The 15,330-nt window shown below is 34.8% G+C and overlaps 2 protein-coding genes across 2 annotated transcripts; both read right to left on the bottom strand.

Moving 5' to 3' along the window:
• Positions 1-5,478: 5,478 nt before the first annotated feature.
• On the bottom strand, positions 5,479-7,359 carry LOC133519919 (uncharacterized). Its single transcript, XM_061854124.1, has 4 exons — positions 7,312-7,359; positions 7,051-7,215; positions 6,556-6,722; positions 5,479-6,200 (listed from the first exon to the last, which is right to left on the bottom strand). Exons 1-4 carry the CDS (start codon positions 7,321-7,323, stop codon positions 5,648-5,650), a joined length of 897 nt encoding a protein of 298 aa, XP_061710108.1. The 5' UTR covers positions 7,324-7,359; the 3' UTR covers positions 5,479-5,647.
• A 2,438-nt stretch (positions 7,360-9,797) lies between these two features.
• On the bottom strand, positions 9,798-12,514 carry LOC133519935 (cuticle protein 7-like). The gene is made up of 3 exons (XM_061854146.1): positions 12,469-12,514; positions 12,050-12,367; positions 9,798-11,727 (listed from the first exon to the last, which is right to left on the bottom strand). The coding sequence occupies exons 1-3, from the start codon at positions 12,478-12,480 to the stop codon at positions 11,458-11,460; spliced, it is 600 nt and encodes a 199-aa protein (XP_061710130.1). The 5' UTR covers positions 12,481-12,514; the 3' UTR covers positions 9,798-11,457.
• Between the last annotated feature and the right edge of the window lie 2,816 nt (positions 12,515-15,330).

The following is a 15,330-nucleotide window of genomic DNA, read 5'->3' as shown; positions in this document are numbered from 1 at the left end:
ATATCCTGTAAATAAAACAAAAAGTTCTAAAGTTAATCACTTCAAATAAATGTTCACCATTCAAGGAGAGATAATGATGTCTATGGTGATGGTAGCTCAAAATGCACGAGTCTAACAAATTTCAATTAAAAATAAGTTGTGGTTACGTTTATCAATTAGATATAGTCACTTAAAATATTTATTTGAACTCAACTCACGTAGAAGAATGCAAAAAAAAAAAATGTTAATATTTTTTTACTGTTTATCATTGTAAAGGTGACATTCAGATGTTAACCGCAGCTGCATTACTGTTGCAATATTGCTATGTGGTAATTCCGTCGATAAAATAAAATGAGTGATAGGTTGAACGTTTCAATCACGGCAGTAATGCGGCTACATAAGTCACTTTTTTATCGAGAGAATTGAGAATTTGACAGTGACAGAACTACGTCAACTGCACAGCAGTAATGCCGCGACAGTCATTTGAAATACAGCTATAAATGTGACGTTCGTTGCTGCATTAGCGACTGCCGCGAGTCAAATGACCTATCCGTCACTTATCTGATCAAGACAATTGACAGTGTAGGAACAGTCAAGGACTGTAATTGTTGAGCCACTTAGAGCTCACTTTATACTGGACACTTCGTAGCTTAGCTGTTAAAATAACAAAATTGTGACAAAAGTATGACAACTACAAGCGCTAATGCTGCAGCAGTAATGCAGTTGTGTTAATGCAGCTTCAGGTACAGTCAGCATCAAAAGTAGCGGATGAAACAACGCGCCAAAAGTATCTGATATTCCGTATAACTTTTCCAAATGTATATAATTTTCTAACATTCGCGTTCAAAAATATATCTTTTACAGTCTTAGTTGTTCTATATTAAAGACATCACTTTTTGTTTAGCTGTTTCAGAATGGTAGATACATATGAAGCGTTATTTGATCCGCTACTTTTAATGCTGAGTGTACCATTGAAATGTAGTAAATAAAATCAATTAATTTTCCTCAATTAAATTTAGGTTTGGACTAAAAACAATTACTTTAATGTTACGCGCGTTAACAACGATTGCTATTTCTACATACAGTACTTGCTTAGACGTCTTGCCAGCCTAGGGTCATAAACATGTATACAAATTCTCAAATAAGGATAAAGAAACAAATATGATAAAGATAAATTTTCAAATAACCTTTAAGAAAGGGGCGTGTGCTCTCATCTTAATGGCCGACATTCACTTACAACCATTGACATATGTATATCTAAGGACGGGCCTTACGGGCATTAAGAATAGTCAGTACAGCGGTGTCACGCACACGAATTCGAGCCAATCGTGCAGTGTAACGCCACAAGACGATTGGTTGATGAGTTCGCATCAAGCGCGCGATTGGTCGCAACTAGTCGCGTTAGACTGCGCGATTGGCTCGAATTCGTGAGTGACAACACTGAACTAGCACCATTCTTAGTGCCCATAAGGCCAGTCTCTAGATATATTTCAATACTTGCAACGCTTTTAATGTTGCTTACCCTCAAGAAATTCGTCTTCTCGTTTGCCTCCTATATAATAATAAAAACCGGCCAAGAGCATGTCGGGCCACGCTCAGTGTAGGGTTCCGTAGTTTCTCTTCCGTCACAATAAGCTAAACTGGAGCTTAAAGTATAGTAAATTGTTAACCAAGGGATGAAACGGTACCTTTCACCCGAGTTAAACAAATAGGCAAATTTGCATAATCAGTACCTAATTAAAGTCTTTTTACTATGAAGGGAAAACTTTTTGCGATAACTCAAAAACAGCTAAACTGATCATGTCCGCTATAGTTTTCATTTAATGTCTTTCTTAAGCTCTACTTCCACGATTTTTTTCATATTTTTTGGACCTATGGTTCAAAAGTTAGAGGGGGGCACACATTTTTTTTTCTTTCGGAGCGATTATCTCCGAATATATTCACTTTATCAAAAAATGTTTCTTGAAAACCCCTATTAGTTTTGAAAGACCTTTCCAACAATACCCCACACTCTAGGGTTAAAGCGAAAAAAAAATTTCACCCCCACTTTACGTGTAAATGTAAATTTTTAGATTTTATTGTACGACTTTGTCGGCTTTATTGATTTATATATCCATTCCAAATTTCAGCTTTCTAGCACTAACGACCACGGAGCAAAGCCTCGGACAGACAGACAGACAGACAGACAGACGGACATGGCGAAACTATAAGGGTTCCTAGTTGACTACGGAACCCTAAAAAAGGCAATAAGTGTATAAATATTTAAGACCTTGACTGTATCTACTACTGAAGACACAGATACCTAGTATACCTACCTAAGGAATCGTCAACCATATTACAACGCGATATAAGATCTTGTGACTTCGTTTACATTACGAAATAGACTTGTAGCAACATTATGTCAAATCAGAATAAGGTTACTGATAATTTCTCGTACGAAATGACAGGAATCGAAGTTGATCCCGGACGTATTACGATATTTAGTCTCCTTTACCAATTTACATAACTACTGGAACTTATATAAGCTCTACCTATGAAGACCATTATAAATAACAGATATCATCTTAAGGCTTCGATTTCGATAATATAACGCTAGGTTTAGTATAAAATATTTCATTCGATTCTATCTTAAAATTGAAAATTTGTCTCGTTCTTTTAAATGGAATCTTTAATAATCGAAGCGAAATTAAATTGGCGTAAAAACATTACGTTTTTTATGTGTAGGTAATCTTCGTTGTAACCTTGACCTTGTAAATGATTGTAACATTTACCTACATAGTAGCAATTTTATTAATAATGGGAGAATTTAAATATACGGTTCATATTTTATAGTTTAATACGCACAATATTCCTATTTAATGCGTTTAGGTATTCATTTAACTAAAAAAATACCAATACATATATAATATAAACTGAGTAAATTAACACTCAGATTATAACTATTAAAACGTAGCATTTTACGTCAAAAATGTGACAGTTACAAAAAAGTGACGCCCTGTACCCCTAGTATTAATTTATTCGATAGCGAAACGTGACGTACGCGTTTGCGTTAAGTCTAATTTTGTATGGGATTTAGAAACAGCGCGCCAAGCGTTTTGGAAACTCAAACTCCCAATACTAGGGGTACAGGGCGTCACTTTTTTGTAACTGTCACATTTTTGACTTACTTACACTTCTTACACTAGGGGCTCTGATTTGTGACATCCACGATGAATGGTACCTTATGGTGCTCGGCGCTTATTTTATGTCACATTGTACCAGACACCTGCGATCATGATTATCTAATCATAGTCAGTTTTTATGTAGTGTTAATCTTAACAGGTGGCAATAAAAGGGTACAAGTCAAGGTATTAAATATAGACACGGACAAAGTGCCTATTATTATTACTATTTTAATCTATAGGCAATAAGGTCGTGTATACATCTTTTTGGCACTTTATCCGTGTCGATATTTAATACCTTGACTGTACACCGACAAACGCTAAACAAATAGAAAAATGTATGCGGATGACAGATGGTACAAAAAGTCACGTGACTATTTCTATACATTATTTAAGTTTCAAGTGACGTTTTCTGTCAACGATTATCATCTTGGGGAGGTCACCTAGAGGCTGATGAGCACGTTAGACGTTATAACAGATAATCGGTTAAGTATTTCTATAGAAAACGGGAATGTCGGACGCCCCGGCCCTGTTTCAGGACCTTATTTTCTCGTGGTATAAGTATGTAAATACCCACCCGGTTAATAACAAAATATCATACGTGTATAAAATGCGTAGGTACCTACTTTCTAAGCGGGTATTAAGCACTCATCCTTCTTTCACCTTGAAAGTATCTATATGATTTTTTATTTCAGTACATAGCAAAATTTCATCAATTTAAACCCGTAATTAAATTAAAAAATAAGAACGTTGTAATCACTACGTTACTTGCATCAAAAATGGACTAAAAATTATTAATACAATGCACACAACTTGTCCAAGAAAACTCAAGTCGGTATAATAATCATGTCATAAATATGATAAACGGTTGGCGTTTGTCATTGTCTAAAACACAAAGTATTCAAGCACTATATTTGCAATAATCTAGTCGCTAATTGCGACTTGCGAAACTGTATTATTATATACATAGAGACATCACAGATATCAATTTAAATAGTCTTCGCATTCATCACAAAATTTGTTAACCCTAATATGAAATAAATATTGAATACATTTTTTTAAAGTATGTATTATACTTTTTAATCTATAAATCAAGTAATGAGACAATTGATTATTTGTCTCATTTAAAAAGACCAGCAAAATGTATGAAACAGCCAATTTTATTTCGCGATTGCAGGGTTAGTCTCATCGTAAGAGTTGCTCAGTATGACCTAAACATTAATGGGTCTCTTTCTTTGCCTTTCGTTCTGTTATATACTGTATAATATATAGGTACTTAATAACCATTGCCATTTAATAAAGATTCATTTGCGTGATCTTTTTTTAATACATGTCTGCAAGCTAAACATAATGTGGAGTTTATATAAGTATAATGTGTACGTAAATGCTGCAAGTGCAACGTCTTGCTCAAACACAATATGGAAATAAGTTTTCGGACTCATTACTCACCAAAATAAAATAATTAAGTTTTCTGTAAAACGTAATTAGATAGTTAAGTAAGGTTTTAACGTTATAATTATGTCAAGACACTGATTACTGGAAAATGTTGTAAGTGGTAGCTAATTTTGGGTGAAATTACACCAAGTCGTTCAAAACGTTCAACAACAACAACAATAATAACTGCATCAATAAATTGCTCTGATATTTAGATTAAGATGATATTTGTAAAATTTGACGATTTGAAAGTGCTTGTTAGGCCTATTTGAATAAAGAATATATTGACTTGACTTGACTTCACTTGAAATGTTTTCTTCTAAGGGGTTGTTATGCAGGCAAGTAATACTATTTACTCGTAATCAAACAGTATTATACTGTTTGATTTGCTAGTTTATTGTTAGTTTGGGCACGTTTGAGAAAAATTGTTGTTAGTTACAAATTATACTCACTATTATAAGTATACTGTGGTATTTTAAAAACAATATTAAATGTTTTATTTAGAAATAAAAAATATGCGAAAAAAACGCCGTGGAAAATTATAGCGTAAGAAAAAAAATGTTGCGATAATTTGAGAATAGGGATATAAGCGAATAACAAAGAAAGGGTATGGGTAGAAATTCGTGCGGGAAAAATGCGAATGGAAAATTTGCTACGCGGAATTAACGATTTTGGTGAAAAGATCTATACACTCCCATATCTTATCTAGACCTAATATTTGACGTATCTTAAAGTTAAAATTGAGCGGATGGTATATTTGTAATTTAGCCTACATGATGGCGCTTTCAAAAATATATTTTTTATTTATGAAAAATAATAGAGGCAATGTACATCACAAGTTCTTTTAAGACAGTAGGTGCACACATGTTGCATTTGCGTCGACGTGGACAAAAACGAACGTATTGAATTAGAATTTTATTTTCTTTGACAGTTCTTTTTATAACAATAACATAACCACCTGGAAATTCTTATCATTTACTTCAAATATTTTTTACACCTAGGCCGATAACTTTACATGACTCTTAATATCTTACAATCCAACCACAAATAAATAAAAACAACCAAATTTTTTATTAATATCTTACAAAGTAAATTCTTGAGTGGTAATATGAGGAAGCCTGTTCAGAGTCCGACATGGGATTCTCTGTCTTACTCGATGGTTCTTCGCTTTCTGAAACAGGTTCTTTTGAGACGGCATCAGTGGATTCTGCGGATACTGGTATCAGCACCATACCTTCTGCAGTTGGCGTTTCAGTGGTTGGAGCGTTTTGCATTAACATTGATACAATGACAGGCATTTCTTTAACGGGAGTTTCTTCTGTTTCTACCTTAACAGCTGGCTGTGTCTCTCTTTCTTCTACTTTCTCGACTACCGAGACCTTATCTTCACTATCATTTTTAGTATCCTCAGATTTTTCAGACGTAACCTCATTTGCAGGCTTCATATTTTCCTCTACAATTTCATTAACTGCGTTTGATGTTTCATGATATTTGTAATCCTTTCCAGGGAAATAGTGGTTAATTTTAATGCCATGTCCAACAGGATAAAAATGTCTAGCGTGACCACTGTAGGAAACTGCGTGATCTCCGTGCATGTTAATGGTTTTACTGACAACTGCATTAAACCTGAATAAAAATTAAACCAGTAAATAAATAATAATATGACAATTACGTACATTACATTTTGTACGTATATTAGTATTATATTCGTTCCACAAATTTGTATTATGTTAAGAAACCATTCGACTCCAAATAGTGGAGCTATTTAGTATTTAAGAAACATTTTAGTGGCCAAAAAAACTTACAATGAGTCTTTGACTCTAATTTGTAGTCATGCAGTTTTTGTATATGAGTTAGACCAATAAAGTCATTCGATCCTCATAAAAGTACACAAAAAAGGAACGGCATTGAGTTATGTTTTAAATTGATGACACATTGTTCATCCACAAACACAAACAGCATTTAAGGAATAAACACTCACCCGTTATGGTCATCGGCGTCGTACTCCACTTTGCGCAGGGAGCCGTCCGCTTCAACCAGGCTGTACTCCCCTCGCACGCGGTCACCATCCCTGGACTCCCTGTGGTGCTTGTGGTCACCCGTCTTCTTGTCCGACACCGAATACTCGAAGTTATATTTAGGATACGTCTGCAACAGAAGCTTATTATTATTTAACCTGGTTGAAATTAATGAACGGGAAATTATGAATATAATTATGTCAGATTTACCATCTTTATAGGTTTTCATCATCTATAAATAAAACTATTGAACTAAAAACTACGTGATTTGTTCATTAGATTAGACACAAATAGCCACTAATTTATTTTTATCACTTATGGACATATACAGAGAGATGGGTGACGATGGGTGAGTGTATGGACACATTATGAATGAAATCGATTCGTAAAGTGGTCACTCATCTTCGCGGCTGGGTGTACAATATAAAATACTTACGCATATTTGTATTTGTACTTACAGAATAAGAGTCATATTTATAGTAGTCGTGAGAGTTCGGCGGATGATACGTCCTCACCATTTGCCAACCTTTAGGGTTGTTGATGTCAACGTCCGATCCCTTGCTCCCACTAGGTCTGATAAAAACTGCAGCCACGGTGCTCACGAAGCAAATGAATATTAAGACCTAAAGTATACAGAAATAAGTAAAGTAAATAAAATATGCTTGGTATATTAAAATAAATTAAAAACAAATATTTTGAGATTTAACTTAATTTATTACCTTTCCAGACATTTTGTTTCACTTGGTTTAGTACCGTCTTAAACGGAATAGAAGAAAGAACTGTTGACTGTGCGTAGATTTTTTAACCAATTTATACTTTTCCAATTCCTATTATAAAAATTGTTAAGTCTTTGTCATCGAGCGCTGATCAAGATGCGGATAGAATAGAACGGATCTGCCGTTACATTCGTTCATGTTCCGGCTAAAAATTAATGTTGGCAATGGTTAAAGTATGATTTACTTATAGATAGAACCCACCGACTTAAAAAAAAATACGCGCGTCATACATATTTTGGCTGGTAATCAGGTGCACATGTGTAGTATTAAAATACAATATAGGTATGATATAGCAAGCCTTGCTATAGCAAGGATTACCTAGTGGTATGGTAAAAACCAATTTTACCTGGTGTATTTTATTTTCAACTGGCCTAAAATAGTATCTGAAGATATAATACAAAAAACATCGTCATTCGTCAGCATCAAAACTTACCTGACCTAAACTTAAGCTAAATAATTGTGAAGGTTTGGGTAAGTATTGAACGACATAGGCACGTTTTTAACACCACATCAAGCCCACTTGCTAGTACTTGAGTAAATATTCTAAAAGTATCTACATTGAATTTTCAAATGAAGTTACGGTACCAAGCCTGGCGAAGTTAAAATCCTCACTTTTATTAAATGCCTTATCCACGTTATTTCTATTCGGAACATTTGTAATCGTATCGTATCATCACATTACATTTCACAATCAAAAAGCAAAGGAACCATTGACACAGTCTTTGGGGACGGTTGGCAAAAATGTAATTTTTATAAAACTTTTCCCGTTACCTACTTAGTTTTAAGTAGTTTCTTAGGTTGTAATTATTTTCGATGTACCAGGTCTTTCCTCATTTTTTTAGTGAATTCGTTTGTCATTTTGCGTATCTTTAATATACGTAGGTATTACTCACACATTCAAATGTAACATTCTTGAGGCATCACGCATACACAAATAAGTAACATTAAAAAATCGTTTGTACTTAGTAGTTTTCAAATTTCACATACGGTTGTTATACGTAAGGAACTTATTTTTTCACGAAATATGAACAAGGCTACTAGTTGAATCAAATATAATTTAAGAGGAGTATAATTAATATAATACTTTTTAATTGCCATAAATAACGTTTATAATTTTTTATATTCATTTTTCTTATATTGATTATAAATAATCAAAATACATATCCGCAACAGGCGTTGTCATTAGATACAAACAATAAATCATTATACTTAATTTGACACTTTGCTGAAGTAAGAAACTTCCTTAGGTACATATCATTATTTTTATATCATTTATTTTAGCCTAACTTCCCCTTTCCGATTCCGTTTCTAATAATAATTATAATTTCACGAAAGAGAGCGGAATCTTGCAAATGTTATCAGAATATCGCATCACCACAATTCAATGGATGCTGCTAATTCATTGTCCCACTCGGTTAGTACCTACCAATTCAAATAGATATTTCCGGTTTTTCTAACTAAGTATCTATTATAAAAGCTGGTACTTAAAATAACAACAAGTTTTAGCACTGTGCTTAGTAAAAACTGAGGGTGGTATAAGATAATGCTTGGCCATGCGAGGGCAGCTAGGCCCTTTAAAGACTAAGAAGGATCATGTATTATTTAAGGGCTTCAAGAAATTATCAGTAAATTTCGTGTCAATCGCTTTACATTAGAGGATGACAAAGACGCTGCTACGAAAAGCTAGGGCACTACCTACCTTTTCTCGAAGCCCTTTATTGTCTTTTGAACCCTCATAACTTGGGTTTAGATTAAACCAGATAAACAGAAATATCGGGATATAATGTCTTATTAAGCATAAAAAAATCAATTTCATAGCTCTTATACTTTAGATTTTATTAATATCAAAAAAGCCCCGATTTCGTTACTGACTCACTCACTCACTCACTGATGATCATCAAAACCCTCAGAGAACTTCCTGAAGTCCTAGTAAGAATACAAGATATTATTAGTACACAAATAACAAACAATATCAAAAACTTTAAATTTTTAGCCCCTAAGGGAAGTCCCTTGACAAGGGGGGTGGCATTTTGTATGGGGCATTAATAATCGCTGAATCGTTTTAGTTGAAATTTGGTATGTAGGTAGTTTTTGTAATGGGGAAGGATATAAAATAGTTTCCAACCCCAAAATAACCCCGTAAGAGTGAAAAAGGGGAGGAAAAGGGCGTTAGGGGGAAAAAGGGGTTGAAGTTTGTATTTGTAATCATTAAAAACAGATTATAAAAAAATGCTCCCAGGATTATTATTTCGGGATTTTTAATAGTAAATCACCCCCAACCTTAAAGGTTATTAGGGAATGGAAGATTGCCATAAGCAACTTACAAAAAGAAGTGAAGTTATTTGATGGGATCAGATATTTCCAGGTACAAAGGTAACGATAAAAAAGTTAGTGTAAGTATTGTACTGCAGTTGACTGCGATTAAATGGGCTTCCCTTTATCTTGCATAATATCGATTGTCCGAAAAACACTTCGCATAGCAGTTTTCGCAGAAACATTTTTAACCGAATGATACTTTTGCATAATTGTATAATTAGCATAACTGTCATGTCGCATAACATTCATTTGGCAGAATATGGAATAGCAGAATAATAATAAGATCGTAGATTTTACATTCGCAGAATTTCATGTAGCATAAATTACATTCCACCGAATTTGTAATGGCATACTGTTATTATCGCCGACTTTAATTTCGCAGAATTTTATGCAGCAGAATAAAAAATCTGCCGAAATTGTTACCGCATAATACTCATGTAATTTTGCACAATAGAATATAAGTTCGGCCGAATTTATTATGGCATAATTGTATCATAGCATAATGTAATGTAACGAACTGTTACCAATATAGTTAGGTTACGTTAGAATAGCGACTCCTACAAAATAAGAACTGCTGCCAGAACTATAGGTAAAGTTAGTTTAGAAATGCGACCCGTACACAAAAGGAACTGTTGTCAGAAGTGTAGGTTAAGTTAGAACTGCGACCCCTATACAAAAGGAATTGCTGTAAGAACTATAGGTTAGGTTAGAACTGCGACCCTACACAAAAGGAACTGCTGCTAGAACTGTAGGTTAAGTTAAGTTAGAACAGCGACCCCTACACAAAAGGAATAGCTGCTCGAACTGTAGGTTAGGTTAGAACTGCGACCCCTATACAAAATGAACTGCTGTCAGAACTGTAACTTAGGTTAGGTTAGAACTGCGATTCCTACAAAATAAGAACTGCTGCCAGAACTGTAAGTACTATAACATAAATCAAAATACTCGTACAATCAGGAATTAGTCAAATATCTTTCGGTTTTATAACTGTATGCGATACCAATTTCGGAAAGAAACTATTACCCATAAAATTATTATTCTCATCAACATTATGCCTAAGTACTATTCTCCTTAAAAAAATGTGCGATATAACAGGGTGTCTAAGATTTTTTTTCGAAATAACAGTTTGCCAAGTAAGTCGTATGCGACACAATTTTCGGCTAAACCATTATTCGATTATAGGATTATTATTCAAATTAACATTATGCTATTACATTATTCTGCTTAAGAAAATTGAGCGAAATAACAGTATGCCAACAAATTGCCAAGGTTTGTTATGCGAAAGTACAATATGACAATAAATTTTCTGGAACATATTAGTAATCCGATTAAATGTTGTAACTAAGAGAACAAGTACCTCGTTGGAATTTGACAACTTTTATTATTGCTGTCAGAAAAATAAACCGTCCAGTGGCCAATAAACCAATTTGGTTTTCTAAACCGATCCTTTTCTGTGTAATCTAGTATGTTGTATGTTGTAGTCATACTGATTCCCGAACTGTTGGTCTTTGTCACATAGTTATATTTTGCTTATTTTGTGCTTTATTACCTAAACGGTAAATGGCGGCCACATTTTTTGGTTTAGGTGTAATGTCAATAGTAAGTAATATAACATATATGTTAATAGTAAGTAATATATATATATAGTAGTAGTTATTAGAAAACAGAATCCTTCTAATGAAATAAGGAGCTTAATAAAACGTTGTAATTGCTAAATATAAAGTGTAATAAATATTTGTTATATTAAATATTTTAATCTACACATTTCTTGAATTAATGATGGTAGTAAGTAGGGGCAGAGTAGACGACGGGAGCGGCCTTGACGACCACGGGAGCGTGGGAGGGGGCGGTGTTGTGCACCACCGCGTTGAAACCGTTGTGAGGGTCAGCAGTGTACTCCACGGTGCGGATGGAACCATCAGCCTCCTTGAGGGAGTAAGAGCCCTTCACGACATCACCATCACGGGTCTCGTGCTGGGATTTGTTGTCGCCGGAGTGACCATCAGCAACAGAGTAGGAGTACTCGTACTTGGCTGGCTGAGACTGGAAGAGAAAAGTAATTAGATTTGTGTGTTCATGAATAACATCCCAAGAAAAAAACCCGGACAAGTGCGAGTTGGACTCCCCCACCGAGGGATTCGTACTTTTTAGTGCTGCTAGCGGCAACAGAAATATATCATATGAGAAAATTTCAACTGTCTATCTATCACGGTACATGAGATACAGCCTGGTGACAGACGGACAGACAAACAGACGGACGGACAGCGGAGTCTTAGTAATAGGGTCCCGTTTACCCCTTTGGGTACAGAACCCTAAAGATGATAGATTACAGCAACGAAACTAAATAAAAATATGAATAACTTACGATTTCCTCGTGGGCGACGGGAGCGGTGTAGTGGACGGCAGCGGGAGCAGCGTGGTAGGCGATGGGAGCGGGGGCAGCGTGGTGGTAGGTCACGGGGGCGGGGGCGGAGTGGTATTCGACGTGAGCAGGAGCAGCTTGGTAGGCGACGTGAGCAGGAGCGGCGTGGTAGGCGACGGGGGCAGCCACCAGCTTGTGGGCCAGCTGGGGCTGGTCGTGGCGTACGATGCTCTGAGAGGAGACGGCGGCGGCCGAGGAATAGTGCGGCTCAACCAGGAGACCGGCCTGGGCTACAGCCGCGAAGGCGCAAAGGGCTACAATCTGTAAAAAACATTATTCATGAAATAGTTTAATTTTGAAATGCAAAATACCAATGAATTATTTAACTTTTAAAATAGTCTTTAAAATCCTTTTTGACTTACTTTGGAGAACATTTTGTTCGTTGCTCAGATACGTTTCAAATGTAAATGATAATTTTCGAGAGTCAAGCCCTAGTTTTTATACATGCGAATTGCAAATGGGTAAGGTCATGTTCGAGTATGAGACAGCGGCCGAAGTGGTCAAGCGAGCTTTTGGCACAACCTTGCCCGGGTTACGCGTGCGCAAGCGCGCATTCTTCCTATAAAGCACTTGAGTTAAGAATAGGCTGGGCTTTGGGCAAATTAGCACCTACTATCATTTTCCTTCAAATACTTTGAAAAATTGCAGAATAATTAATAAAACGGGCCCATACATTCGGTATGTTGAAGAAGGTCACGTTAAACAAAGTGTATAATAGGTATATATATAATATGTAAGGAATAGTAAATTGATAACCAAGGGATGAAAGGTGCTCAGTTTTAGACGAGGCAGTTTAGGTAGCCTATAGTCCGAGGTTGAAATAATACCTTTCACCCGAGATAAACACTTTACTTTTTTATTTCGAATACGAAAAAAATTAAATACTTGTTTTTTTAAACATGACTAAGTATAAACTTTTATAGTATTTTTCGAGGATGTTTTCAATTTATAATTTAGGTAAAAGTATCATTGTTTATGGCAAAGAGAGTTAAATAGGTATTACACTGGGGAAGATGGTAAATTCTAAATAGGTAAATTCTAAAATGGTTGTTCGTCACGAGGTGCGGCTTCGTAACTCTTCATCGAACTTTGGATGGTTCGGTTTAAAGAAACAAATTCAGATAGTAATATTATTTAATTTACCAATATCGTGCAATTCAGTGCTCTCTTCTTGCGCAAACAAATCCGAATAAGCGAAGGTGACAGGTTTAGATCTGTGATATTAAAATCGCGTTTTTAAATCGTGAAACATCTCATGATGTATATCTAAGTACCTAATTATTTGTTAAGTATAATTGATTAATAAAAAAAATGTTACTTATAAAGGACTAGCTTCTGCCCGCAACTTCGTTTGCGTGGGGTGATGACAATGATGTTGATGTTTATAACTATCCTATGTCCTTCCGTGGGCCTCAAACTATCTCCATACCAAATTGCATCTAAATCGGTTCACCAGTTTAAGCGTGTAAACGGACAGAGATACTATTGCATTCATAATATGACGAGCAGGAATTTCAGGTGGTAGATTTACATATTTTTGTAATTTAAATACTTAATTCTAAAATAAAGGAAAAATGAGGATTTTTAAACGTAACACAATACCTATTAACAGGGGTCGGACAAAAAGTGCGGATGACGTAAAAATGACGTAATCTTGCACACAGGATGATGTTTGAGTTTGTATTTAAACTTCCGTGTGACATGTAGTAACAAAGTAGTATTAATGAAGTAACAAAATAATCGTAAATAAATCCATGGAATTAATAATACAGGTGGTAGGGTGATGTAGTGAATAAAATAAATTTCACGAAACTTGTTACCATAAGGTATAATTATTTGAAATTAGTTAGAACAAGTCTGTGGGATTGCCACAATATTCGAGTAAATATGACATTTTAGAGCGTTTTCTTATACATTAGTAAATATAAATTTTAGCTAAATATAATCGTGAAGATACAATAGCTAAACAATAACGAAGTCAATTTATTGTTCATCTGATTGACAATGTGTCAGTCAAAAACGTACTTACCTACTCATTTCAAGTGGCGATATCGTTTAATAAAGAGGTTGATAAATGATAAGTGATAATTGTTTATGAAAATCAAAAATACTATTTGAAATCAACCTATAAGTGGTTTGACGTCACCCGCACTTTTTGTCCGACCCCTGCCTATTAATATAGATGAGGGGGGCAAACTGAGCCATGATGTCTAAGTACGCCTACTTTTAATATTAGTATAGTAAATATTACTAATAGGTAGGCTTACTGTTATATTGCATATAACAGTAAGCTACCTATCTAATCTAATCTAATCTAAGTAAGTAAGTTATATTGCTGTTACTGTTGCATTGTGCAACGAGGTGAGTAAGTGAAATTTTGGAAGCGAGGGTGGAATATTCTTACCCCAGCTTTTTCACACAATGTTTTTCATCACTCTTGCGAAGAAAAAAACTAAATTAGATGCGGAATTATTCTTAAATACTCATATTCATATTGTCATATGTAGACAGGTTAGACATCGAAGGCACAGACTTATTTGACATTCAGTCACGATTGAAAACTATGTAAAAATATTTTAAACGGCTGTTAAATTAATCAAATTAAATAATGTTAAACATAAACAATCATATTATTAACGGTAGTATTTTTAAAGTAAAACACTAACCAATTAGTGCTCTACTGAGTAGCGTTCTAATTGGTTTGAATGAATTAGTGACATAATAAATAAAAAAAGTTACAACTCCCTAGAGTGTTATTTATAGCTTTTTTCACAATCCATAACTCACTGGGGAACAATATAGGCCATTAATAGTACGCCTGCATGAAATAAGATCTTTTTCGAGCAAGTGTGATGAAAATAATATAACTAGTCTCCTATAAGCAGTTCTCATTATATTATAAGTAGGCGCACTTACATGAAATGGCTCAGTTCGCCTCCCTCACCTTAAATAACTTAATAATTATTATGGTTCCTCGAATAACTTCTTTACTTTTTTTTACACTTACCTGCCTACTCATTACTGACCACTTCTACTGGACTGGATTGTCAAACTGATTACAGGTCCTAATAGGGAACATGCCTTATTGTATTCGCATATTTAAACCCTCCTATTTTTTACGTGTTGGTAAAGTTTATAAAATCTTTAATAATAGGTAAGGATTAAGTATATAAATGTACCGTTCACTTTTACCTTGTGTCAACTTGGTATATAAAATAAAATAT

This window comes from Cydia pomonella, chromosome 7 (assembly GCF_033807575.1).
Source record: "Cydia pomonella isolate Wapato2018A chromosome 7, ilCydPomo1, whole genome shotgun sequence".
Taxonomy (NCBI): domain Eukaryota; kingdom Metazoa; phylum Arthropoda; class Insecta; order Lepidoptera; family Tortricidae; genus Cydia; species Cydia pomonella.
Note: the sequence above shows the minus strand (reverse complement) of the source record. Positions and strands in the feature narration are given on the sequence as shown.

Excerpts from the sequence above, each read along its gene's own strand:
- LOC133519919 (XM_061854124.1), bottom strand. Across the intron at positions 6,723-7,050 it reads ATAAATATGACTCTTATTCT|ACGTATCCTAAATATAACTT; the intron begins GTAAGTACAAAT and ends CTTCTGTTGCAG. Across the intron at positions 6,201-6,555 it reads GACGCCGATGACCATAACGG|GTTTAATGCAGTTGTCAGTA; the intron begins GTGAGTGTTTAT and ends ATTTTTATTCAG.
- LOC133519935 (XM_061854146.1), bottom strand. Across the intron at positions 11,728-12,049 it reads CCGTCGCCCACGAGGAAATC|TCTCAGCCAGCCAAGTACGA; the intron begins GTAAGTTATTCA and ends TTTCTCTTCCAG.